This window comes from Cheilinus undulatus, linkage group 7, assembly GCF_018320785.1.
Source record: "Cheilinus undulatus linkage group 7, ASM1832078v1, whole genome shotgun sequence".
Taxonomy (NCBI): Eukaryota; Metazoa; Chordata; class Actinopteri; order Labriformes; family Labridae; genus Cheilinus; species Cheilinus undulatus.
This window is the reverse complement of record NC_054871.1, coordinates 13,029,698-13,057,077: the sequence shown is the minus strand read 5'-3', so window position 1 is coordinate 13,057,077 and position 27,380 is coordinate 13,029,698. Positions and strand designations below refer to the sequence as shown.

Sequence of the window (27,380 nt, the reverse complement as noted above, 5' to 3'; positions counted from 1 at the left end):
AAAGACACGAGGTAAGATTTACTTAAGTCAAAGTAAAGAACTGATCTATAAATCTACTCAAGTATAAGTAAGAAAGTATCTCATTTAAAGTTTCTTTTAAGTACTGGGGAGCAACTGAAGAGCTGTGCATTAGAATAGGATCTTTACTGATTAGAAAGAACAAAAAGAGAACAGATCTCCAACAAATTGTTCAGGTAAAGTCACACCTCTTTAATAAATTAAAATAAAGAGCAAAATTGACATTGTTAATTAAACTAATATATAGTAATATGTAACACATTATCAGTGTCTGTAGTGGTCCACAATACATTATGTCAGAGCTGCAGTAAAGGGTTCTATGCATGAAACGCTTCCACATTTGGCATTGGGTGGCTCCCAAACTTCCGGTCAGGAAATTGAACACAAAAGAAAATGACGTATGATGGTAGATTTGTTGCAGTTTACTCACTGTTTGCATGAGTTACCCAAGCTGACTGTCAATGAAGAGTTAAATTTAGCTGAAGATGCACATTGTAGCACACAGCAATAATGTCCAGAAGCGCTAGTAACCCAATTTTGAAACATCATTTTAGCATGTTTGGATGATAAAGAGTAAACACAAACAACAATCGAAACAAATCAAGTGACGAATAAATGCAGTATATGACGGTTTAGATTCCTTTTTGGATTAGCACATATTGCTAGCTGGAAGTTGTAAAGCTGCCTTATTTTCCACCAGAAATACATCACACCCTGCTGTACATAAAGCCTATTATTGAAAATCTGTAGTAAGATGGGTCTTCTCTGATAAGAACAAAGCAGAGTCAACCTCATAGCAAGGCAATGCAGACTGATAAGGAATGTGTCTACCACGTGTCCTTAAGGAGCACCTCAAGTCACAGACAGGGACTGTAACTCAGAGGATAACTTCATGCATGGTGCATGGTGGGTTAGCATAATTTAGTCAACTAAACATGCACATCCCAAAGTTAAAAGTTCTGCTCCTAAGGAATGTGTGTTTCAGCCTTCAATGATAAGAGATTCTTTAAGCAAGAACATCTACAAAAACATTTCCTTAACATGACTGTAGATGCATGTAATAACAGTTGGTTGGAGCATGGGTTGTGTAGATGAGCCTTTCTTTAGGCAGGTTCAATCCTCTGTTTAACACTGAGGGAGTAGCATTAAGGGAGGATGCATTTAACTTTAATTTCAATCATGATACGTTGTTACCAGCCCTTGAGTAGGCTCAGCTATGACAGGCGTGCTTTCTTTGTGTAACAATAGCTTTTCCAGTTGTGTTGATAGGATGCTACGAAAAATTAGACAATGTTGATCATTGTTTCAGTACTGCAATAACAAAAATAGAAGTCCTGGGCAAACAATAATGAATAAATTCTCGTGCTTAATTATCCAAAATTGCTGGCCAACTCCTGCACACTGTTGAAATGCACAAAAAAGACAATATTTATTGTTATTTATACAATGTTGTGGATTTTGCTTGTAACTTCATCCCCCTTCAACACACTTGTCATATGAAAAATGAAGTTCTTCCATATGTATGGTACTTGTCAATACTTTTGACCATTAAAACAACAGATTTTATTGTTTTTAAGGCACATAGTGTGTAGTATGAAAAATTTGACAACCTTAGTAGCAGTATGAGCATGGAAAGTGTTTGATTCACATCATCACCATTCAAACGCACTTAGGAAGTTTCCATGTGGTCGCCCTAAAAAGGTCGGGCTATCAGTAGTGTCAAATGTTTCCATATTAAAGAGGGATGGATGGAGCTGTCATTATGGTGTGTTCAGCCTCATTAGTTCATGGTCATATTAAGAGATTGCTCGTGGTCAGCTAAGCTGCACTGATTATATCAGCAGAGACACAGAACAGGCTGCAAGTAGGAGACTTATGGAGAGATACAGAGAGAGAGAGAGAGAGAGGGAGAGAGAGAGAGAGAGTCTGTGTGGAGACGTCTGTGTGAGTGTGTGTGGGAGAGAGCGATATACAAGCTCCATCCCACACACAGAAGGTGATGCAACACCTCACACACACTCATGCAGCTCAAATCTAACGCACTACTCACTGCTCGACACAAAGAGTGTGTGTTAGTAAGTGTGTTAGTGAGTGTGTGTTTGACACTGACTGAGAGAGTATATTAAGATTTGAAGTTCACACTCACTCATCTACTTCTTTTCGTTCCCCTTACTCCCTCTCACTCTCTCTCTCTCTCTCTCTCTCTGTGTCTCTCTCACTCATCCACATGCCACACTTCGTTTCATGATCAGCATACAGCATCACCATGACAACAGCTGATGCCGCCCGCAGCGTTGGCCCACACTCAGAGGAGCTCTTTGGTTACCATGGGCGATGGTGGTCGAGAATGTAAACAATTGATGACATCACCTCAAAACTGTGATGATCTGTTGAACTCCTTGTACTTAAAACTTTTGGGATTTTTTAAAACATTTAAAAACAAAAGAAGACAGTTGATTAAAAACTATAGTGTGGCATGGCTTATGTGTATGTTGGCATGTCGTATAATCAACTACATCACCTAAGGGGTCTCTGAGGTTTAAAACAAGTTCGAACACGTTCATGTTTCATAGTCATTGTTTTAAATATTGAAGTTGTACCAGCATTTATTCCCCTCTGACTTCAAAGAAGCAGAGCTATGGATGACAGGAATGAGCAGCAATTCTGTAAACATTTGGGATGTTTAAACAAAACTAACCTTGCAAAGCCGATAGACTGGCCAGACTTCATCTCTGTCATCAGGCAAATCCATCTTGCAAAGCTCCAGTTTGAAACAATTGTGTAAGGTCTGAAAACAGACCAACCAATCACTGTTGTTTGAGAAGAACAAGGTAGGAGCTATGAGTGGGGTTTAGTTGCATGGAATGCTGAGAGCAATGGCTGCCGCCTGTGTAGCATTTAGCTCAGATGTAGGTATAGTATAGCAGCAGTTTTATCAGAACTGGGCCACATTTCTTTTGTTTTTTTAAAGAAGAGCAAAGAGCCACACTGAAAGAAATGCTTTCATTCCTGATAAAAATGCAGTTATAGCTGTATCCATGCTAGCTTGTTCACTGGCAGCCATTCTCTGCAGGCTTGCTTTAGCTTTAACTCAACCACGAATGTAGCTACCACCCTTTTCTCCTAAAATGATGCTGAGTAGCTCAGTCAGTCTCTGATCAGGAAGACGCATTTCATCTTGAAGCTTTGGAACACAGACATGGATTTCGGCCGGTCCATCTGCTTTGAACCTACAGTTATTTTTAAAAGTTTTCATTTCTTTGTTTTGTTCCTTGTCCAGAATTTCAGAAAATGTTTCCCAAAAACAACATAAGGCTGCACATGCTCCCTCCCTTCCACTGAACCACTGTGGACATGATGTATAGTTACTTAACCTGCGGGAGGTTGAATTTCACAGTCATGGTGTGAAGATTCCCAATAATACGACTCTAACTTTGTTTTTTAGACACTGCCCACTCACTGACAGATGATCTATAGAGAACGTGTGGCAGAAGCTGTGAGCTGTTTCATGCCTAAAGACTATATTTAGTATATCAATTTGGAAAATTGCAGCATTTATTCAGGTTGGTTCAAGGCTGTAAAATCAACACTTCTTGCAGTAACCTAAGAGTACAACTTTGACATTTTAAGGTCATATTAAGCATCAAAACTTCATCAAGTGTCAAAGTGGCATTTTAAGAAATACAAGAAATATTTTGTATTTATGGTCTTGTAAATTAAACATATTTTCACTGAACATTGTGCGCATGCGTTTAATATTCAAATAATTTTGATTTAATTGACATCCAATACATTACTGTGCTTGAGGTCTTATACTGATTTTTAATCTCTTTGCCTTTAGAATAAACAACATTCCCATTTGATGACAAAGACAGAAGTGCTTCTGTAAAAGCCTGAGTTTTGTCTTATTTTACCAATATCTTTCATTGCTGAAGAATAGGGAGGAAATAATGAGTATGTCTGACAGACATAACAATTGTAATATGATTCATGAGTGGTGGGCGTGATCATTTTTGGGTTTAGATGTTTATTTTCACTGAGAAATTATCATAATCATTATGATGTGACATTTTTTTGTGTTAAATACCAACCAAACATGTGTTTCTGCATATTGTGAGGAAGATTTTCATGACAGTACTGCACTGCTTCATTATTAGATGAAATTAGACTATAATAGATTATAATGGATGAATGGATGGATGGATGGATGGATGGATGGATGGATGGATGGATGGATGGATGGGTGGATGAATCGATGGATGGATGGATGGATGGATGGATGGATGGATGGATGGATGGATGGATGGATAGATGGATGGATGGGTGGGTGGGTGGATGGATGGATGATGGGTGGGTGGATGGATGGATGGATGGATGGATGGATAGATGGATGGTGGATGGGTGGGAGGATGGATGGATGATGGGTCGATGGATGGATGGATGGGTGGGTGGGTGGGAGGATGGATGGATGGATGGGTGGGTGGATGGATGGATGGATGGTGGATGGATGGATAGGTGGGAGGATGGATGGATGATGGATGGATGGATGGATGATGGATGGATGATGGATGGATGGATGGATGGATGGATGGATGGATGGATTGATGGATGGATGGGAGGGTGGATGATGGGTGGATGGATGATGGGAGGATGGATGGGTGGGTGGTGGATGGATGGATGGACTCAATTGATCCCCAAATGTGAAAATGTGATGTTACAGCTGCCAGTTATCAAGTCAGTAAAGCAGAAGAAGAATGGATGCTCACTAAATAAACACCAACAAATATTGAAAAGGATAAAATAAACTAAGTCAAAACTAAAACATAAATACAAATGTATACACACTAGGGTCATAAAGTTTGCTTTAAATTGGAATGTATTTCTTGACCACAGCTGTAGATGTCCAGTCAAGTTAAACTGTTATGTGCAAATAAGGCATTTTAAAGTGAACAGTGTGTGGAGATATCAGCAAAATTATGAACCAATTAAAAATTCCAATTAAATAATGTTTAACATAAATCAGTCATACATTTTACTCGAACCTTAACATTAAAGCATTTGCAGTTTGTTTAGTGTAGTCAGCTGTAAATTCTTCTGTTATTTCTACATTCAGGGAGGGTGACTGTTGAGCCTATAAAGCCAAAAGACTCTTAAACAAACTTCAAAATATACATACTTAAGCGTGAAATCACACTTGAAGAAAATTCCCCTGAAATTAACTTTAACTGATAATCTCATCGTTAGAACATCAGATCTAAAGACACACGACTGACAGAAAAAAAACAGAGAAGCCTACACATGGACAGCAGTATCCCATGAGGCACTGGGAGAGTGGAAAGTTTCCTTGGGCAGAAGAGGGATAATGAGCCACTCTATACAGGAGCAGATTGTGTGTAGTGTTGAACTCTATATTGAACAGCAGCACTTTGCAGTTTGCTCCCACACATTTTCCATTTTAAAATGACCTGATATATAGAAATGACATCTCCATACCTTGTTCTCGCTAAAACTGCATATTTTTTACTCAGTGTTTTACATGTTTTTTTTTCTTCTGATAACAAAAAAGTAGCTGTTGGAAGCCTCTCAATGCTTTTGTTATCTTTAATACTACTTTCAGTACTTGTCCTCACCTTTCTGATCCAGAAAGGTGACAAAAATCAGCAAGTAAAACCAATCTCACTCACTTATCACTCATTGATTATTACTATTTAATATATAACTTAGTTACACATAAGTCAGTTAGCTTTGATATGTGCCTTTCATGCCGATGGTTTCATTATGTATCTAATACAAAGTGAAGGATATGGTCTAATTGCCCACTTTGAGTTAATAGGCAGGTATCAGATTTCTCTCTCAGTCCTAATCAATCACTAATTCTCTAAGACTTATTCTTTCTCCACACCCTTATCTATATGCTTCCATTTCCTGTGACCACTAAACACCTCTTTAGGGCTTTTAGAGCTCTTTCTAAAGGACCAGGATGACTTTCATACCTCTGCTCTACCACTCATCAATTATACAGAGACAGGATGGGGGGCGAGGGGGGGATGACGAGAGAGGGCTCCTGTTTGTTTCCACAACAAAAACAATGAAATGAAAACAAAGACAAGGGGAAAGAGTTGGGTAGAGCATTACGGCGGCTAACTCAGGTGAAAATATAGTACAGTATGAGATATTAAACTCATAAATAAGATATGACACTTTGCCACGCAGCTCTGAGTTCCTGAGGCAACAGCAATTCTGCATCTAACTCAGCAGGGAGGAGGGGGAAAATCACTTTGGGTCATTTTCTGGTCTCTAACGGGAGAAAATCAAACTAAGACGAGCTAAAGTCAACACTGGAGCCACTGGAGCACACAGATAGCTGATGGTTAATAGCTCAGGGCATCAATACTGTTATTGACAGAAAAGGAGGATACTTTGCAATGGAACACTTTCCAGGGAAGATAATGTAGCATGTCTGCGATCCAACATGCACCAGACCTCTATATCTCATTTTTTTCATAGATTCTCTCAGAAGGGACAAATATTATACACAGTAATTTTAGTGCTTGAGTACTTATATTAGCTTATGAACCGGCATCAAAGTGCTCACTAACGAATGCTTTTGTACTGTAAAAATATGTCAGATATAAACCTGCTGTTTGCTCACTATGTTTTCTGTGCTGAGCTGCTCATTAGTTCTTTGAATTAGAGTTCAGAGTGAAATAGTAAGTCATGGTGATCTAACCACGGATTATAAGTTGCACTAAAACTATCTGACTGTAGAGAAAACAACAGCTCCATTATATGACTATTCAAGCTGTACACTGCTATTGCTCATAACACTGCACTTTTGTTTTCACCCTTCAAAATAAAAGCCCCCTGGATACCATTCTCTTTATGAAGTAGCCATGGTAGCCACTACAGTTGCTTTAACTAACTATTAGTGGAGCCAGCAGGTGAATCAAACTCATGCTGAAGTCAGTCAGGAGAACAGCAAATAATCTTTTCCACCAATAAAAGCTTTCCATGTGGTTCTTCATCCTTCTCGTAATAAAGAAATGTGGCCTAGTTCTGATAAAAAAAAACGCCACTATACTATAGCTACACAGTGCTACACAGACGGCAGCCATTGCTATCAGCTTGCAGTACAGCTAAACCCCACCTGACATGGAATCTGACCAGTCCATCGTCTTTGCAAGATTACTCATACTTCTCTTTCATCTTTGTTGATGTTGTTACAAAGGTTACAAAAAATAACCTTACATGAAAGAAACTGGATTTGAGCAATGTTACACACGTAATTTAAAAGAAGTCAACGAGGGGTTGCCAAGTTAGCCCAACTGGCAGAGATGGTATCCCCTGTGCGAAGGCTACAGTTGTTATTGCACTGGTCACAGGTTCATTTCCCTATCCTGCTCCTATCTGGTGCATGTCAACCCACTATTCCCTGGCTCCCTTCATCTGTCCGGTCAAACAAAGGCCAAAAAGCTTCCTACAAATACTCAAGCTTTTGGTGCCTTGGATAAATTTGTTTGTTTTACTGTTTTCTATCCACAAATTCAGGAAGATTCAAATCATTTTTATTTCTACAATACATTTCATACAATTTAACTGAATGTGATAAAGATGTCCTGACTCTCAAGTCCTTTCCCCACATACAGAAAACTCTTGAAAACTTACAAAAAAAAAAAAAAAATCAGGTTGAACTGCAAGAGTAAAAACCTCTGGTTGACTTTATGTTTAATTTTTCTAACCAGCCACCTAAGTAAATTTTCCCCATGAAGTCAGGGTAAGCTTGGGTGAGAATGCAGTAGAAAAAATGTAGGAAAATATGCCTCCAATGAGCTTGTAGGGGGGATGAAGTTTATATTGGCATGACTGCAGTAATCTTTGTGAGCCTAATGCTCTAATCAACAATATATCATTATATCATATGTATCATTACAATATGGGACTATGTAGCCCAGGTGCCATCTTACTACATCTTTTTAACAGCATGGTCACCTTGGCAGCCCCTCCATCCAAAAGGGGAAATAAAAAAACCCAGAATATCTTTAAGGGTAGCTTGTCTAAAATCTTTGACAGTTATGCATTGTCAAAAAAACTTTCCAATGATTTTCAGTCATTATTAAAATGGCCATAATCTCAGAACACATCAACAGTCATTTACTATCATCATCTGATAGATAAGATATGAGGAATGGATGCCAATTTCTCAGTCAAGTGAGGCCAGTGTTTAGCATTAAATGACTTCCAGACAAAACGTCATGTCAGTGCAGACATAGACATCCTAGAGCAGCAGGTTTCAAATTTGTGCCAGGAAAAACCAATGTGGCCAAAAGTCTATGATGTACGCAGACATCCATCCATAAATTTGATTTTAATAAGTTTTCCTGTGACAATTTTGGTCTTTTCTCAAGCTGTCAACTTACTTCTCTCATTTATTCATGATAAAAAATTTGGTATTCACAAGATAATTAAAAAATTCTCAAGAAATTACAAAAAAATCCATGCTATCTTGTGCTGATAACCACTGTCCAAGAGTATCATCAGTTTTTCTGTTGTAAATTTACAACGAGTTAATCAGGCTTCTCTCAGGCTTGCAAAAGCTGTTTAAACCTGAATAAGTAATAAAGTCCTGTGATTTACTGGCACTTAATGCTGGAACAACATCATGATACAGATTTTGGAAAAAGTAGAAAGTAACAATTTGTCAATTTAGTCAAGTGAGGTAGGGAACAATGCTGACTAAATGGAGGTGAAGGATAAATCAATCATTTTCCTGCATTTCAGGCTGTCAGAAAAACTAAACGGTTGGCTTTCACAACACAGCGTCAAGCAGATTTATGGCTCAAGTTGAAATGTTTGATTTATAATGCAATGTTAGATTCAATCTTAAACAGATATCTGATAATAGAGATGAATACATCTTTGTTAGAATACCCCCAGTGGAAGCCAGAATGATCCCATTGGCAGTAGCTGCCCACATTGTCCTGCATACATCAAAGCTTACTGCTACCTGATTGGTCAGCACAGTCTAGCCCACATATGTGACCTGAACACTTCCCACACTAACAATCCAGACCTCTGTTTACAGACTCCTATGTCTGTGAATAGAGATAACAACTACCAAGAGAGTCCTCAAGATTATAAATGTAAACAATGTTCCTAAAAGTTGTCCCAGGACCTTTACAGTCAAAATACTGATGTTCAAACCCAAATACACAAAGTTTAAAATGCATGATGGTGTTCCTTTTTCATTTATCTAACTTAAGCAGCCAAAACAGTAGATCCAACCCCCAATAAACAGTTAAAAACAGCCCCTCTCTCTCTCTCTCAGCCCAGGATCTAAATCTGTGTGAGTTTGGCTGTGTGTTTGCTTAGTATAAAGGCCTATCAGTCATGCAGTAAGTGCCTTAGACAGGAAAATGGCAACACCTTGGGAAATCACTTGCCAATATGATTACTGCAAGGGGGGTGGGCTAACTTTTTCCGTGGGCCGTGCTGTAAATCTGCAGACTGCCGTATAAGTGCTGCAGTGTTGGACATGGAGAGTGGTCCCCCGTCCACTCAGGAGTTTCAGATCAATAATGCAGGTTTGGATCCATTGAAGGCATTACCTAATTTGTCATAAGTAGTTTGAAAAAGTATTTAAAGCTGTTTTCAATTTGAATTCTTTAATAGTTTCAACATTTGGCAGATGGAGTAAGTGTGATGAAAACAGGTTTAGAAAAATTAATCCTGACTAAGAGGTCTGAGGAAACTCCAGCTTCACTAAGAGCATTTAAATAATAGACAATCATAAATGTGTGGATTAATAGACGCCTTAATGTCAATGCTTTAAATCAACGTAAGAACTATATTTGAATATCATATCTACTTTAAAAGTCATCTTATTTATTAAATCATCTTTAAGCATCCTTTGTTGCTTTACATGGATCTAATAATACTCCACTGTAGAAGGCCTGATCTCAAACTACAAATTTTATCCATTTCAATAACAATAACAAAGGTCAGAAAAACATAAATATTAAGCTAAATGGCTATGGATAACCACAAAAATACTTCAGAAAGGCCAATACTGTCATTTTTAATCAACTGAAGTGCAATTTCCTGTTACATCCATAGGATTTAACAGAGTTCTTCAGACTTGGGTTTGTGCTCCAGTAAATGAATATGTTTTAACGTTAAATATATGACTGGACTTTTAGGTCCTTCACGTCAAATAGTTTGCAGTGAACTCTGGGTAGACCTACTACAACAAAGTCCACAAGTATGCAGACAAATAGCGATGGGCCAATGCGCAGTAGCCAAACTGGACATTGTGGAACATCATGCAGCTACAGCAGCTGAGAAGGGCAAACGCCCACAACAGCAAAGTGAAAAAGACCAGCTGGGAAAACAGATTCCAGTTTATAAACCAAACCAAAAGTCCGAACCAAATTCAAACATGGAAATGTGAGAACAGCACCCAGAGACTGACTCCTAAAGAGTGCAAGTCTGTTCTTTGCCTTCTTGGTATTAAAAGCCAAAGACCATCCTCTCTCTCTTTTATCTGTCTCTCAGTCACGCTGTTCCTGTCAGGAAGTCCTCTTAGTTTTGAAGGGCATTTTTGGTTTGGGTCATTTTGAATTTTAAATAATTCTAGATTTGCAGAGTGTTTGCTGTTCATGCTATTGTTTTTATTCTTGCAGCACATTTGGACAATTTCAAAGCGTTTCCATGCCTTGGTTTGTTCAGACGTTTGGTTGCATTTCTAAACTGGAGTCAGTCTGGCACTTGCGCCTCATCTCCTTTAACTGGAAATCACTGGGCTGTTGCAGTGCATTCGTCCTTCTTGGCCATCACTCCCACTCTCTCCTATTTTTTGGGCAGTTTCATAAAAAGTTAAGTTGGAAGGTTTAATTTGTGTGTGAGCAAGAAATCATGATCCTTTTTTAATGTTTCTACAAGTGAATAAATATTTTTTAAAAGTTAATGAAATACAATATTAAGTCTTGACTGATTTCACTGCACTTGCACTCCGCAATTATTTACTTTGTAGAGAACAAAAATGTCATTTTCAGTGTTTTAAAATTTTTCATGTGAAGTTTTAAGAAGCCAGTTTCTCAGAGTGGGTGAACCTCCAAGCTGTGCTCTCTATTTCAGACAAAGGGTACAAATGCAATCACAAAAGCAACTTCAATAGCACACCAGTCTGTGTAACAAATTGTTCCTGCAGCTTTGTTGACTCTGACTTCTGGAATCCAGTATCAGCAGATGGAGCCGAGGTGGGACTCTATAATGGCCAGAGCTAAAAGCACAGTTTTTTAAAGGAATGAGATTTCAGGCAGCCTCTCTGTATAGGAGCAAGCTGCCAGGCATGGCATCCTAAATATAAATAACTGAAATTAATATCAAGCACCATAAACATCTTCCAAGGCCAGATGGTGTTCATTTCAACTGCTCATGAAAAATATTAACACAGACTATATTATAAAACGCACCAACATGAGAGGGATTCAAGTGCCTCTGCATAAAAATTTAGCTGGACTGAAGAATTTGTACACAACAAAAGAATTTGATTGAAATGTGCTTGCAGAATGGCTGTCTTACCAGAGGCTTAAGACCACATCATAAAAGCTTACTGCACACAGAGACCCCAAGATCATTATAAGGGGGAAAGAAAGTAGCAATCCTGCTCTACAAGATCCTTAGCAGTTTTTCAAGATGGCTTTCTTTGCAAGCTGAGTGTGATGACTCAACTTTTCTAACATGGTGGCTGATTATATTTATGGACCTGGCAGGAATAAAGTATTGATTATATTAACATTTTAAGCCTATACATCAGTCCTTGGATATATATAAACATTTTTATTTTATTTCAGTAGCCCACTAGGCTACTGATAGATGTGGGTCTAAATCAAACTGTTTCATGATCATCACACTATCTCAGATTTAGTGCCAATTATTGCCATACTGCAGGAAAAAAGCCATTATCATGATCATGCAAAGGGCAACTCTTTGGATTTACTCCTGACCCTAAGAGTTAATGGTACCCCCCTTTGGGACCCTCCAGTGAAGGTTTTAAGTTATAACCCAGCATTTTTCATGTACTGATAGCAGCACTGCAGCCCTAAATGAGTATCTGGTTTATAATTCGGCCCTATTTAACTTTAATATTTTGCTCATAATTTTCTGCATGCACACTACATCATTTATTTTTTCATAAAGAGCAAAAGGCGGCTTACTATGTACTTTTACAACACATGAACTTTTGTTTAGATTTGTTTGCTGCAGATTATGAGCTGGGAGTTTATTAGAAGGTATGTCTGATGTATCAGTCAGTGCATGCTCCTGTTCAGCTACCATTCTTACAGTATTTATAATTCTGCAAGAACATTGCTTTAGTGTCCAGGTGGCTGAAGCTAAAGCAAATCTAGGGGAACTACATTTGGACAACAGTTCCAGCATATCTGCTATATGCATCTGGACATATACAGACCCAGCTGGTTTTTAACAGGTAACGTGTTGTATAATATAACACTTCAAGATCCTCCTGCCATACATTCAAATGATATCTGATTGGGATTGTAAAAATGAGGGCTGCTACAGATACCATCAATTAAAAAAAACAAAAACAATTCGGCGAATTGTCAATACCAGCACTGAAACCAATGTTTTTTCATTACTCCTTTTGGTGTAAGACTTCCACTTTGCCAATTTTTTTTCTTGTGTTTGACCATGAAAACAAACCTGATTTAGTCCAACAGGTGACTTCTTCTGCCCAGTGAAAAATCTCCCATGTTTTGCTCAGATGGCAACATTGAATTGATACAACACAACAAATAAACACTGGCTACTAGGGGTGTGAAATTTTGGATTTTTGCCAATATTTGATATATGCCGATTTTTTAAATTGCATTTTAACTGTTGCCAGTATAAATACTGATGTAGTTTAGACATAATTTCAGTCCTTAAAACACACTGAAAGGTGTGAGGAATGATGATGAATGACAAACAAGACTTCAGCTGACATAGGTTTGTTAGTCCAGCCCAAAACTTCACTAAATTTGTATATCTGATGATACCCGCAGTCAAGTTTAAAAGTTAATATCTGCTGAAACCAATATCATAATGATAATATCATGCAAACCTACTGGGTATTGATATCTGGACATACCACATTGTTTGACAGTGTTTGTCTGCAGAGCTGATATGAAGTGATACTGATGTTTAAGTAATGCTAGATTTAGTTTTCTTTTCTAGTGAGACTTTTTTTAAAAGCAACTTGCCACTGACAGTTTATCAAATCTGAGGCTGACCACACACAACATGACTTTAAGCCTGACTTCAGGTCAGATTCACCCTTCTTTTATTGAGGGGAGGAATATCAAACATGTTTGATATTCAAGATGTCAGACTGTCTCTGGCATAACAACCACTGAGAGCAAGTGGACTGAGTAGTACCACCAACTACATGTTACGCACTTTTACAACTCACAGACATAAAAACATCTATACCTTAATCCACTGGTTCCCAAACTTCTTTCTGCTGGGACCCCTGTTGGCAAATTAAAACACTTTCAAGCCTCTATACTATCCCACACTAATTACATCCACACTATTTTTTATACTAAAATAAATACTGACAAACTTACTGCATGTAGGTAGAATGTGATAAAGGATGGAGTGGGGCTAACTCTTTTAAACCTGTTGTCATACATGGCTGGTCATATTCTCTTGTCTTTCTTTAGTTGAGATGTCTGTCATAGAGCCATATTTAACACCACATATACATGAGAGTCATCTAAAAAGATTTGCAATGCTTTTTCCAGCCCTGCATAATGAAGAACATGTTTTTATTTAGCCTTGTTGAGCCCCCAATCATTGCTTTGAGGCCCCACATTGGGAATCTCTGCCTCACTTCCAGCCAGAAGTTCACCCTCGTTCTTTTTCATGGACTTTGAATTCTGCTGCAACTATGCTGCATGCCAGGACAGCCAGCTAAGAATACTGATCATCCTCCATATTTGTTTTTCTTCTTAAGTCACATTTGAATATGCAAGTTTCTGTGAGATCTCTAGTGTTTGGAGTCTTTACTGTGAAACGGTTACTACAGAGTCCAAATGTGTGGTGTCACAGTCTAGCCGAGTCCTGTAGTGTGTGTTCAGAGTAGAGCTGTCAAAAGGTTAAAATTTTAATTGAGATCAATCCCAGAATTTCTGTAGATAATCCTGATTAATTACACCTTTTATTTCACATTTAAAAATTCCACTAATTTGTATTTCAAATTTCTTTGTCATTGATTCTTCTACTGCCTTGAACTAGGGGTAATTTACTCCCTGTTTAGATACAGACCTACTTTTATTGGTAGATTAAAGATATTTTGACATGAACTTAACCACAGGAAAAGAAACTTGCTATGGATTAAAAATGACATAATTGGACATTAAAAGTGGACATTTGAGAACCAAGGCTGTAGCATGTTTTTGCTGCAATGAGTATTTTCCATGTTAAAAGGCCAGCACTAAAAACATCTGAAACACTACCTTATTTCTCACGATTATTGTAAAAACTCTTCTCTTATTACCAAAGAACCTTATTTTAGGTAATTCTATTTTCATTTAATCAAATTTAATGATGTCTTAATAAGCCGTGCACCTTAAAATTTGGTAAGAACAGACCGAAGTTGATGTCAGTGGGCCTCATATACCAGGATTTTTCTCACATTTGTTGAGTGTCACGTGGAAGCATAGAGTAGCATAGGAAAACACCCATTTTATGCTCATGTAAGGGAATGAGACTGCGGGGGAGTGTGCAAACACAGAAGGCACACAGCAGCTTTCATCAGAAATGACATGCTTTGTGCTGTAATGAGAAGAGGAAGCATTCCAACTGAGGTAAAAGTTAAATCAGGGATGGGGGGGTTGGATTTTTCAGAGAGAATGATTTCATTGAAAGGTAGATTTATTTTAAAAATTGACACTTTAAAATGACAGTACATCACTTACACACATACCTGCTAATGCATGCATACCTTAAGATAGGTTATTATTGGGTTAAATAAGTGTCTAATGTTAAGAGTCCTACCAATGCACTAAATTTTTATTTACTATCTAACATTTTGCAGCTTAGATCACTGCCAGTTCAAATCAATACTTAACCATATTTCAGTAATGTAAATATTTTTTATAAAACTTAAATTGATAAGAAAAAAAAAAGCAGTAAAATATAATTAGAAATTTAATTCTATTTAGTAATTCTAAATCTAACACATTTGAGTGCTGATGAGCACTCAAATGTGTTTTGTTTGGGACACAGGTGGCAGAATGGATAGGGCGCATGCCCCATGTACGCGGGCGGCCCGGGTTCGAGTCTGGCCTGGGGCCCTTTACCACGTGTCTCTCTCTGCTCTCTTCCCTGTTTCCGACTCTATCCACTGTCCTCTCCTCTATCAAATAAAGGCACAAAATGCCCAAAAATAAGCCTTAAAAAAAAAATGTGTTTTGCTTTAAGCCATGAACAAATCAAATATCAGAAAACTTTGGTGAATGTCAGAATCCTTATAAAACTGTGTATTTAAGAACAAAATCTTCTTAAGAACAGTTAGTGAAACGAGGCCCATTCTGAGGATCTCTTCAAGCACTCTTGATAAGGTGTTACCCTTTGGGAGACTGACATCAGCTGTGGTGTAGCTTACCTAGGCTCAGTGTGTAGCTATGTTGCTCTTTATCGCTGCACTATACATCTATCTCAAGCAAGTCAAACATTTCAGATTATATTCAAAGGAGATGCAAAGTAAGATTTTCTGCAGGACATCTGTGGCTCATTGTGCACAAATGCAACAAAGGATCCCTCTTTCTTATCAGGTCAGCCACACGCCGTCTCTCTCTCCACAGTAATGTTGAGCTTTCAGTGTAGACTTAAAGCATCTAGTACCACTGGACTGGCACGGTGCAAAAGCAATCATCAGTTAAATGATGGCTTCGCCATGGCAACACACCAGCTCTCTGAGTCTCATACACTATGCCAGGGCTCATTTCCATGACAACGTTATCAAAAATCTCCACCACAAACAGAGAGCTGCTTCAACTTCAATTTAAAAGCTGCCTTCTGCTCCTGAATGCCTCCCTGTTTCACCATTTTGGCCAAGAAACTGAAAGGAGAGAATGTTTGCTAATGTAATGACCGGCCTCATATACACACTCACACAAGAAGACACACAAAGACACACAAAACAAAAGCCCAGGTTGAGTTACAAGCCTCCCACCCCTACCACCCCTCAAGCATAAAGCCCTCTGTAGGCACACAGACACCATGTGACTGGTGTTACCTGGCCAGCGGTGATACAGTCAGTGAAGGCACTCCTCCTGGAGAAGAACGTAAGGAGCTGCTGCCAGCGAGAGGAGGAGGTGGAGGGGGCAGAGGAGGCCGGAGAGGATGTGGAAGGGGAAGAGGTGTGGGGAGGTGCCAGCTCCTCTGAGGAGCCCCGCTTGGGTCCCAATTTCTGTTTGACTCCTAGACCCGCCCCTTGACCCCCGGACGCCCCGCCTACCCTGGCGCTGCGGGGGTACAGGGTGTTGTTTCCGAAAATATAGTTCATCGTCTCAGCTGTCTGCTCCTTTTCCTTCAGACAGAGTTCATGTTGTAGCGCTCCTTCTCTGCTTCATCTCCGTCACTCCTCTCTCTCTCTCTCTCTTTCTTTCTCCTCCTAAGGTGTTGTCGTCAAATAAACAGTCTTCTTCTTCTCCTAGCTATTTTTACTAATTTGATCCCCTTTTCTTTTACTATTCTCTCTTTCTTTTCTCTTCAGCTCCCTTAGGAGTGAGGAGAGAGCAGCTGGCAGATGGGGAGATGAGGAGGAGGAGCTGGAGGAGGAGTTAGAGGAGGAGGTAGAAAGTGCAGGACAGGTAGACGGAGTCCTCTCAGAGTTGGAGCATCAGTTTGTCTGTCAGGGTCGCTGTACATCCATCTACTCTTTAATCCATGTGTCCGTTTGTTTTTGCTCTCTGTCAATGTTTCCATCATCCCATCTTCTCTCTAGCCTGGAGAAATGTCCAGCATCCTCATCTCTTGTCGTCCAGAATCTCCTCTGATCAGAAGAGGGAGAGTGGAGGGAAGCGTGGGCCAAGCAGGATGTAAGGATTGATTATTTAAGGGAGTTCACTCTTTCTCTCTTCTTCCTCTCTCTTCCTCCCTCCCTCCTGTCCAAGGAGAGATGACCAGTCAATCTCCCCTCTGTCACTGCGAGCGCTCCCATTAAATATGGAAGGGGGAATGGAAGGAAGGAGGGAGGTAGAAGGATGCGAGCGAGAAGGAGGAGGAGAGCATCTGAAGTAGGTGGATGGTTGGAAGAATCATTCTGCAACTCTTCTGTTTCTCTCCTCCCCTCCCTCCTACATCTGTGATGTCGCTCCAAGTCTCCCTCTCTCCTCTCGTCTCCCTCCCAGCTCACTACAGTACATTATTCAGTCTCTCTTTCTCTCCCTCTCTTCTTTTTTTTTCCCAGCCCACCCCACCCACACCCACCTCCTCTCTCCCCCTCTCTCTTTTTGTCTTTCAGCAAATTGTCTTCTCCAGTCTTTTAATGGAGCTGCAACCCGACGCCTCTCCCTCTCTCTAACTGTCAGATATCATTACTGCTACAAGCCACACCCCCTTACGTTCAAGACAGCCAATGACATGACAGGGACCATTCTTACTCCAGACACACACACATGCAGTAGGGCTGGGTGACATGGACCAAAAATTACATATCAATATGTTTTTTTTTAGCTGAACAGGAATAGAGGATAAATACTTGGATCTATTGTTCAGTAAAGAAAAACCTAAAGGTCTCACAATAGCAAAGTTACAAACTTTAAAATTATTCTACTAAAAACTAAAACATACAGAAAACTGTTTGATACCACTGAAAAAATATGTCCTAGAAACCCAGTGTTCAGAATTTTTCATTTGTAATAACAAATAATTGCAGAGATATAATTTCCATAGGGTTGTCTGAATGTACCATTCTCTGAAATTCCATGTGTTTGAAAATGATCAAATCTACATTGTTTTAATCATCAGTGGTTAAAAAAGTACAGTCACTAAACGATCTCTAATCATATTTTTAACTGTAGAAAGACTATCTAAATTGCATAAATACATTAGCAACTTTTGGAAAAATTGATGAATTGATACCAAAGCAACATAAATAGAGGTCCACGACACCAATTCCAGGATTTCTATTTCCAGTAAACACATTGATTAATGGTTTAAAAAAGAAGCTTGATATTTGGCAGTCATATTTTCAACAAAAAAAAAGAGCACTGTGAAATTGCAAATATGTTGGCAACTTTTAAAAACTGCTGATTTGATATGACGGCAACAAACGCAGATGTCCCAGACACCCAGTCTTGGTATTTCTATATTTTTTTAAACATCTGAAGCTTGCTGATCAAAAAAAAAACAAAAAAACAAAACAAAAAAAAACCCACAAACAAATAATATTTGCAGTCATATTTAACCAAAACTGGAGAGCACTGTGAAATTGAACAAACATGCTGTGAGTTAGAACTACTGCAACAGAAGTTGAAGTCCAAGACACCATGTCCTAAATTTCTATTTTGATTACAACTAATAAATGCTGATTAGAAAAAAGGAAACTTTATTTTTAGTGGTCATATTTTTAAAGGAAAAATAGAGAACACTGTGAAAATTGCAGACAAACTCCCACACACTGTCTCAGTTTTGTTGTACTGAGGTTGTCAAATATTTCCACCCTCTTAAACAAATGTATTTCAAAACAATTAAATCTCCATTATTTTGGGGATTTTTGCATCAAAAAGTACTGAAACTTGATGATCTTCAATCATATTTTCATAACATACGAGTTTGAGAATGTCTATTGCACAAATCGGTTGGCAACATTTGAAAAAGTGGATGATTTGACTCCAAATTAACAAAGACTAAAGTCCCATGCCACTTATTATCTTATCTTTATTATTATCAAAAATTGCAGATGAACTCCTACAAACTGTTTAAATTGCACATAAGCATTGCCAACATTTCTATAAACTATACTCTCATATTATCTGTTTCAAAGTGTTAAATCTTCAATATGGATCTGTGGTTCCAAAATACAGAAGCTCCATATTCTTTAGTCACATCTTTTAACTAAACATGAAAGCAGTGTAGTAATTGTAAAGAAAAGTAAGTGTTTGGATACAACAACAAAAATAGAAATCCTCAATTTCCAGTATTGGGCAACTTTTCTGTTCTTAATGATCAAAAATTGCAGACAAACTACTACACACTGCCTCCATTGTCAGAGTCATTGGCAACATGTCCATACAATGAAGGTAAAAATCATCCACTCTTTAATACCATGTGTTTCAGAATAATAAAATCTCCATTATTTTAAAGATCCAGGCTGTCAAAAGGTACAGAAAATAAATGATCTTCAGTCCTGTAAAACCAAATAAGAGAGACCTGTTGGCGACATTTGGAAAAGTTGGATGGTTTGATGCCACACCGATAGAAAATAGAAAATAGAAGGCTGAGACAATCCAATAATGGGCTTAAACATGGGTCATCATTTTTTGACCAAATGAAAGACAGCAATGATAAAATGCAATAAAGTGTGTGGTGTAATACCACAACAACAAAAATTGAATTCATCACTGCCCAATGTTGTGCAATTTGTCTGTCAATTTGCAATGTTGTCAAACACACTGCCTAAGTTTTACAAAAACAACAACATTGGCAACATTTGGATTAACTGTATTTCAAAATGTTTTAAAACAATCATTTTTTGTTTCAAATGATCAGTGGTGTCAAAAAGTACAGAAATGTGGCAGTCTTCAGTCATATTGCTGACAAAACAAGCCAATGTTCAGACTGCACACATTAATTGGCATCAAATTGAAAATGGGTGTTATACTGTCACAATACAGAAAGAAGTCCTAGACACACATTATTAAGCACTTTTTTTAATTGAGGAAAAAGCCCTACACTCAGTCGAGATTGTATAAATTTTTTTTTTTTTTTTAACTGAGGTTGACAAAGTTTTCTGTGCTCTTAGATGTCATATCTTATGAAAAGGATCAAATCTCCAATGATCAGTGGCATCACAAATAACAGAAACTTAATGTAACTAAATTTCTATCAAAAGAGAGTGAGAAAGCACTGGCTGAACTGCACAAATATATTGGCATAATTCAGAAAAGTGGCTTAAAGTGGGGAGAGGTGGCAGTATACGTGAGTTTGCCTTAAATAAAGATAATTAAAAACAGTATTTTACCCAAAACTGAGTGTTCAGAACTTCCATTTTGTTGCTGCAGCAACAATAAATCAGTATCATTTAATTTTAAACAAAATGTTCCTAAAAATAGCAAAAGAATTCCCTGTTTAGCAATTTAACTTCTATAAATTGAAATAAATTATATTTTTGTGCCCTATTTCTCATTTGAAAATATATGTATGTATTGTAATATTTTGCCCAGCCCTAGCATGCTCTCACACATCCTCAAACATGATGCCTGTTGCAGGTTATGGAGGTTGATAACAGATGACTGCCACAGAAGAAGAAATCGAATGCAAACGGTGGCGAGACAGACAACAAGATGGTTGTGTGTATAAGTGTGTAGGTGTATTAAAGTGTGTGTATGAGAGTTGTGTGGGAGAGACACAGAGAGGCAAGAGTGAAATAAGAGAAAGACGTTCACCCAGTTTCACCGAGTAACAACAATACACTGTGAGGCACGCTACCAACAGGTCTGCTTCTATAGGTGTGACAGAGAGCATGCATGAATCAGCTGCAGGCTCTGTTGTTTAGATATGTGTGTAAGCATGAATGTTTGTGTATATTTTTGTGTGTGCAGAGAGATCTTCTCCTGAGGCTGATTCCAGACACTGCAGCACCAAATGCTCCCACACACTCTCTCTCATGCTCAAACACAAATACACACATTAGCAGACATACACACTGAGAGCACAACTCCAGAATGGAAAACAACAGGCTGTTGCTGGGCACCGACTGAGATGAAAGAAAAGACAGGAGAGAGGAAAGAAGGGAGAGAGTAGAGCGCTAGGCTAGCAAGTGTCCTCACAGCTTCCCTAAAGCATGCTTAAAGGCCTCCAGGCTTTCACATGTCCTGAATTATCCAGCCATGCTTGTGTCTCGCTCCTTCAGGCAGATGCTCTGCAGCCCATTACAACAAATCAAACCACGTGTTTTTTTTTTCTGCAGCGTCTGAGGCATACAGTTAGCCTCCATCCTCTGATAGCATCCCTGAGGATTAGCCACAGGTGGAGCAGGACCCTTGTCACAGCTTCTTCCTGTGTTTCCTTGGGAACCGTATCTATAGCAACAGCATTCTGAGTCCTGAAATACACCTGGCACTGGCTGAGTAATGTTTGATGTCTTATATATCACTGGACTTTCGATGGTTTTTCAGGTAACTTATCATTAAAAATGCTGAGTCATGTGTGGCAGTGAGAGGGTGAAAGTGAATTCCAGAAGACTATTAGCTCTAATATGGCTTGAATCACACGGTTTTGAGGGTACCAGATAAAAATCTATAGCAACACACCTAGAAGATAGAAGAGTGCCAGTAAGTTGGTGCAAAGTTATGATCACCCTTGTCAACACTAAGAGAAAGTCACTGAGAATCAGAAAAGGTCATGTGACTGAAGAAAGTAGTTTTGTGACTGATAACAAGGCAATTTAAATCTGCCAAGTATATCAAATAATACATTTTTTTTTACAACAATTTGCATATTTTAGAAAATGTTTTAGAACATCTTCAGTTTTGTAATTTGATGTATTTAACCTTGCAAAGCAGATGGAGTGACCAAATGCCATTTCTGTCTTCAGGTCCATCAATTTTGTAAAGTTCCAATTTGAAACTACGGTGCCTGGTCTGAGAACAGACCTGACCAATCAGTGTCTTTGAGGAGAACGAGGTGGATGCTACAGGTGGGGTTTAGTTGCGCTGGAAGCAGATAGTGTTGGCTGTCGCTGCCATAGCGTCTCTCAGATGTCCCTCAGGTATAGCAGCAGTTTTATCAGAACTGAACCACATCTATTAAATAAAGAGCAACAAACAGCACTGCAAGCTTTTCATGACAGATAAGATACTCTCACTCTCCTCCTGACCTGCTTGGGCATGAGTTTGCAAAAGTTAAGGCGGGATGAAGTTGAGCTGTAAGTCAATATATATAATGGCTGCCACTGGCGTAGCGATTAGCTCAGATGTATCTATAGTATGGCAGAAGTTTTATCAAAACTGGGCCACGTTCCTTTATCAAAATATAAGCAAAGAGTGACGAGTTAAGCGTCTCTTAGCAGAGTAGATGTTTCTGCACTTCTCCCGGCTAGCCTCAGCATGAGTTTATCCATCAACAAGCTCCACCATTTATAAACTATGACAGTGCCAGCCTGTCAAGCTCAGATTACCACTGGAGCTGGGCATGTCTACTGCTTTATTCTGTCTTGTCACTCTGATTGGCCCATAATCAATGTAACAGACACAACGAGATTTATTTTTTTAAAAGTCCTGCCCTTCCCAGCCATGTTGTATGGGAGGTTTCCCACATGGATGTGAAATATATCCATGCAGTGGATTTATCATTCAGTCTACCTGGTGTATCAGGTTAGTAAGAATTAGGAATAAGTAATAAGAAGTACCCTTTAGCTTGCAGATGAAAAATTGGTTACAAGACATTTCACTCATAACAGATTTTCTATTGCTCTTAATGTGTCCAAAAGCCTTGTTGCTGGTTTGATAATGAAAGTTAAAATACAGTATCACCCACGTTGGCAATTTTTTAAATTTTGACTTAATACATACTTTTATTTGGCTTTTAACTCAACAAGAGAGTTCATACCAATATAAATCAGCTATACATATCAACTGTATGTATGTTAGTGAGGTTTTATGGCAGGATCAACACACATACATCAGCTTAAGTATCTTTGTTTATCCCCATTATTTGAATTTAAAAGTCTGTTTAAGGATTGAACTTTTAAGTCTGAACTATATATATATATAAATAAATATGTATATATATACACACCCACCCATTTGGACATTCTAGCATTTTGGATATCTCAAGAATCCAGTGATATGCATCCTTTTATCTTTATCTATTTGTTTTTATTTTTACTCTGATCTTACAAACTTCTCTGTTTTTATGTATTCTACAATACTTTAATTTATGCACTTTGTCATTGTGCAGCACTTTAGGAAATGTAAATGGTTTTTATTTTAAAAGTGCTATCAAATGACTAGGATTGTACTGGTATGTTTATATGTATTACTTTATGGTATGTGTGTACTGATGTTTCCTCAGTGCTATTTTGTAACTTTGTTCTTTGGTCTGCAAAAGGAAAAGGGGATGAAAATTATTTATCCGTGGTACATCAAATTGAAAAATTTAATATTTGTCATATCATTAGGCCATATTTGTATTAATCTCTCCTTGTACTGTGAAGTAATCTCACATTATATCCCTGGTAAATACAGAATCTTAACTCAACAACACCATCAATATTAATGCAAACTGAGCTCCTGCTCTCAACTAGCAAGGAGAAAAAAAAACATTCCTCATGTTGCTGTTGGCACAGAAGTACAGAAAGAAGCTATCATCATACCTAGCATGAACTACAACTCATTAGCATCTGCCAGTTATCGTCTACAGTCTGTGTGTCTGCAGCGAGCCACCATAACAAAAGAATGATACATGGACATGTCGGCTGACACAGCAACAATCCACACGCCGACCACATCACAACCATGAGCCTCTCTCTTTCCTTTCTTTTAACTAACTCTCTCTCTCTCTCTCTCTCTCTCTCTCCCTCTCTCCAGTCAAATGTCAGCCAGTGAATGCCAGCATTATTAATATTTCAGGACCAATTAAATAAAAGCACACATCATGCATGTTTAATGTTCAGCTGCTGAGAAAGCCAACTTTGCCCTCACATCCTCTACAGGTAGGCCAGGCTAAGGACAGATAGCTCAGCATACAAATACAACATTTCCTTTTTTAAACCAATGTTTGCTCCTTCTCCCTCCCTGGTTGTTGTCCCATCATGAACTGAACCACAACATATCATATAGTAGGCCCCTGCACATAAAGCTCTTGACCAGGGGTGTCCAAACTATGCCCCTAGGGCCAAATGTGGCCCATGGACCATTTCTGATTGGCCCATAGCAAATTCTAAAAATAAAATTGAATGTGACCCACATTACAGCATGAAGCTCATGCTTAACTGTATTTTACTTCTTAGTTTCTGCACAAGATAGTGCAACCATGCTAATTCTGTAAACAAACATTTTGACAAAGATAATTTATTGCTGTGCTCTGACCAAATTGAGACAACACTGTAAATGGATTAACATACTGGCAACCAAAACAAAAACAACATCTTGATTTATAGGACTCTGATTGATTACCGCAGTAAATAGCAATACCAATTTTATTCCAGGGGCAGAGCCAATGGTTGACTGGCCTCCCAAAAATCTTTAAAATGATTGGCTATTTGGCTTGTCAGCCATTAATGAACCATTTGAGCATATTCAATCACAAGGCATGTCTTAACCTTAATTAGATTGGTTTTACTAAATGTAATATTCTCAAGGTGGGATGTATAAAAGTAGCCCCACCATCCTTATAGATTTCTGTGTGTGGCCCTTAGTGGTAAAAGTTTGGACACCTCTGCTCTAGAAACTCTGGTCCTGCCAGAACAATGATCCAATAACAACAACCATTATGTATGCTAGGCCGTAAAACAGAAGTAAGACTTTAAAGTTGCTGAATTTATCCAACTCTATACCCACAAGCATGATTTATTAGTTTGGAAAGGCTAAAACACATAAATGAACACTTTCTGTCAGCCTACCAAACCATGAACTTTTGTTGCTCTGTCACTCTGCATTAGCACAGCTTCAACTTTAACATGGCTTTCAATAAAACTATAATAAACATCAGATTTGTGTCCCATAAAGAGAAACTAAAGGAGATAGAAGTGCTGTAAACAAGACGCCATACAGATCTATACTGCGGTCCATTCCAGTGGTACCTAACCATTTTGGCTCCCCCCCAGCTCGTCCATTAGATCCCTTCAGATTCTGATAAGGCTCATTTTAAAGAGCCACGTCAGGCTCCACTGGTAAACACTGTGCATATGGAGGAGTAGACATAAAGCACTGCAGAGGATGTAAAGCACAAGGAGTATTTCGATGAGCCAGGACAAATATTAATCCTCTCAGATCGTGTTTGTGGGTGGGATGGCTCTTTTCCTAAACCATGCAGCACAGACAGTTCTCTACACTTTGATATTAAAAACTATGATCGATAATTTAATGGTAAAAAAGGAACAAACAGCCTGTGTGAAAGGAGCAGACAAAGTTATAGAATGTAGCTGTGGAAAAGAGTGGAGTACTTAGCAGCTAAAAAGAGACATTTGTTGTTCAAAACAGTGCTGAAGAGCATGATTATGTACAATAACAAATTAAAAACCAACAGGCCAGTTTGGCTGGTCCAAAGAAGACAGAATGTTACATCTGAGAAATGACAGCTTGGTTAAGAAAAGAACATACAAAATGTCTACATTGCTTCAGGTGTAGCCTCTTGCATTCAATCCAAAAGATGAGACATGTTTTAAAAATATTTAACTGTTGGCATAACCTCCCTTTATGGCCCAGTATAACACACGTTTGCAGAGGGCTACATATTTCACTATCATTAATAAACAGTTAGGATCTATTTTTGTAGCCTTGTACTAAATGACATCTCTGACAGAGTAAATATTAGTTATCGGCTAACTAGCTGTGAAACATTAGAGCCAGCAAGGTGGAACAGCAACATGTGCCTGCCAGAATGGATGTTTTTAAAAGCATTTTTATCATGACACAGTTTCAATCATCAGTGTTTGTTTCAACATTTTAACATTAGATTTTGATCTACTTTTTCTGAGTGTGTCTGAAATTGTGAATCATTTTTATTGTTATTTGTTGTTTAATCTCTGGGAAACTCCCCTCTGCACAACTGCACAAAAAATTTACATTTTTAGGTACTAATAAAGACACAATGAACCTTAAACCTCATCTGAAACAAAACTTAAGTTCTGCACAATCATCCAACTGGAAAAACACATTTAAAAATATATGGAAGGCATTATGATTCCTCACTATCAGTGGAGGCATTTGGTAAATTAAAGAAACAAAGCTGGTAACATCAATTTCAGCAAGAACAGCTTTCAGTGCGGTTCTTTACTCTTCTCATTATAAAGAAATGTTCCGTTTCTGATTAAACTGCTATAGCTCTATACCATTTGCCATTGTTAACAGGCATGCAATCACTTTATTATTATTTCTATTTATTATTTAATTTCATTTAACCAGGAAAACCTCATTGAGATCAATAATCTCATTTACAAGAGTGTCCTGGCCAAGAAAGGCAGCAGCATAATGAACAGAGTTACAGACATGAAATATAAAAATGTTATAAACACAGATCAAACAAATCCCAAATCACAGAGCACAAAGTCATTGGTCAAAAGCATCATCCTCCAATGCCTTCAATCTACTTTTAAAAAGATTTAAAGAGACCAGTTCCCCAAGACAATGAATCTCCTGCAGTAGATTTCAGGCTGCAGGAGCAGCGTACCAGAAACAGAGAGCAAAAATAAGTCTTGTGACTGAGTCATAGAGCAAAGACTGTAACTTCCAGAACTTTTCACATGATTAAGATCACACAAGTATGATGGAAGCAGATTTAGTATGGCCTAATAAATAAGGATAAGCCAATGATTTAGTCTACACTTTGATAAAGAAGGCCAACCAACTCGATCATACAGAGTACAATGATGAGTTAAGGAATTAAGGTTGGTTATAAACCTCAGCCCCCTGTGGTACACAGTATCCAAAGATTTAAGGCATTGAGAAGATGCATGCAGGTTTAAAACATCACCATAATCAATTAAAGGCATAAAAGAGGCAGAAACAAGTCTTTTCTTTGCAGTAAATGAAAAACAGGACTTATCTCTGAAATAAAATCCAAGCCGCAACTTTAACTTCTTAACAAGTTGGTCAATGTGTAGCTTAAAATTCAAAGAATCATCAATCAAGAATCAAAGATTAAACTTTAATTAAACTATGATTATAGCAATTAGGGATGCACAATATTATCAGATTGGCATGTACAGCTGAAGCATCAGTATAAATCATATACTGGCCTTAAATATCAGCAAAATGCACCAGTCTATCATTAAAACAACAACTAGACTGCCTACCTCTCCACTCCCGTTTCAGCTCTGCTTGACTCAGCCTCTCTTTGCACAGAAGTCACTTGGAGGTTTTTGCACTTAAAAAAGGTGTGTTTATATCCGTTTGGTATCGGCTTAAATG

General features: G+C 38.3%; 1 protein-coding gene across 3 annotated transcripts in view; it reads right to left on the bottom strand.

The window, feature by feature from the left end:
- The window catches only part of LOC121512285 (discs large homolog 1-like protein), a 203,001-nt gene that overhangs the window by 101,280 nt on the left and 74,341 nt on the right, over positions 1–27,380 (bottom strand). Inside the window, exon 1 of one of the 3 annotated variants that reach the window (XM_041791463.1) lies at positions 16,319–16,702. The exons of the other annotated variants lie outside the window; for them this stretch is intronic. Coding sequence (XP_041647397.1) covers positions 16,319–16,588 — 270 coding nt within the window. The 5' untranslated portion in view covers positions 16,589–16,702. Of the gene's footprint in view, positions 1–16,318; positions 16,703–27,380 lie in introns of those variants that run through there. 3 annotated transcript variants of the gene reach the window in all.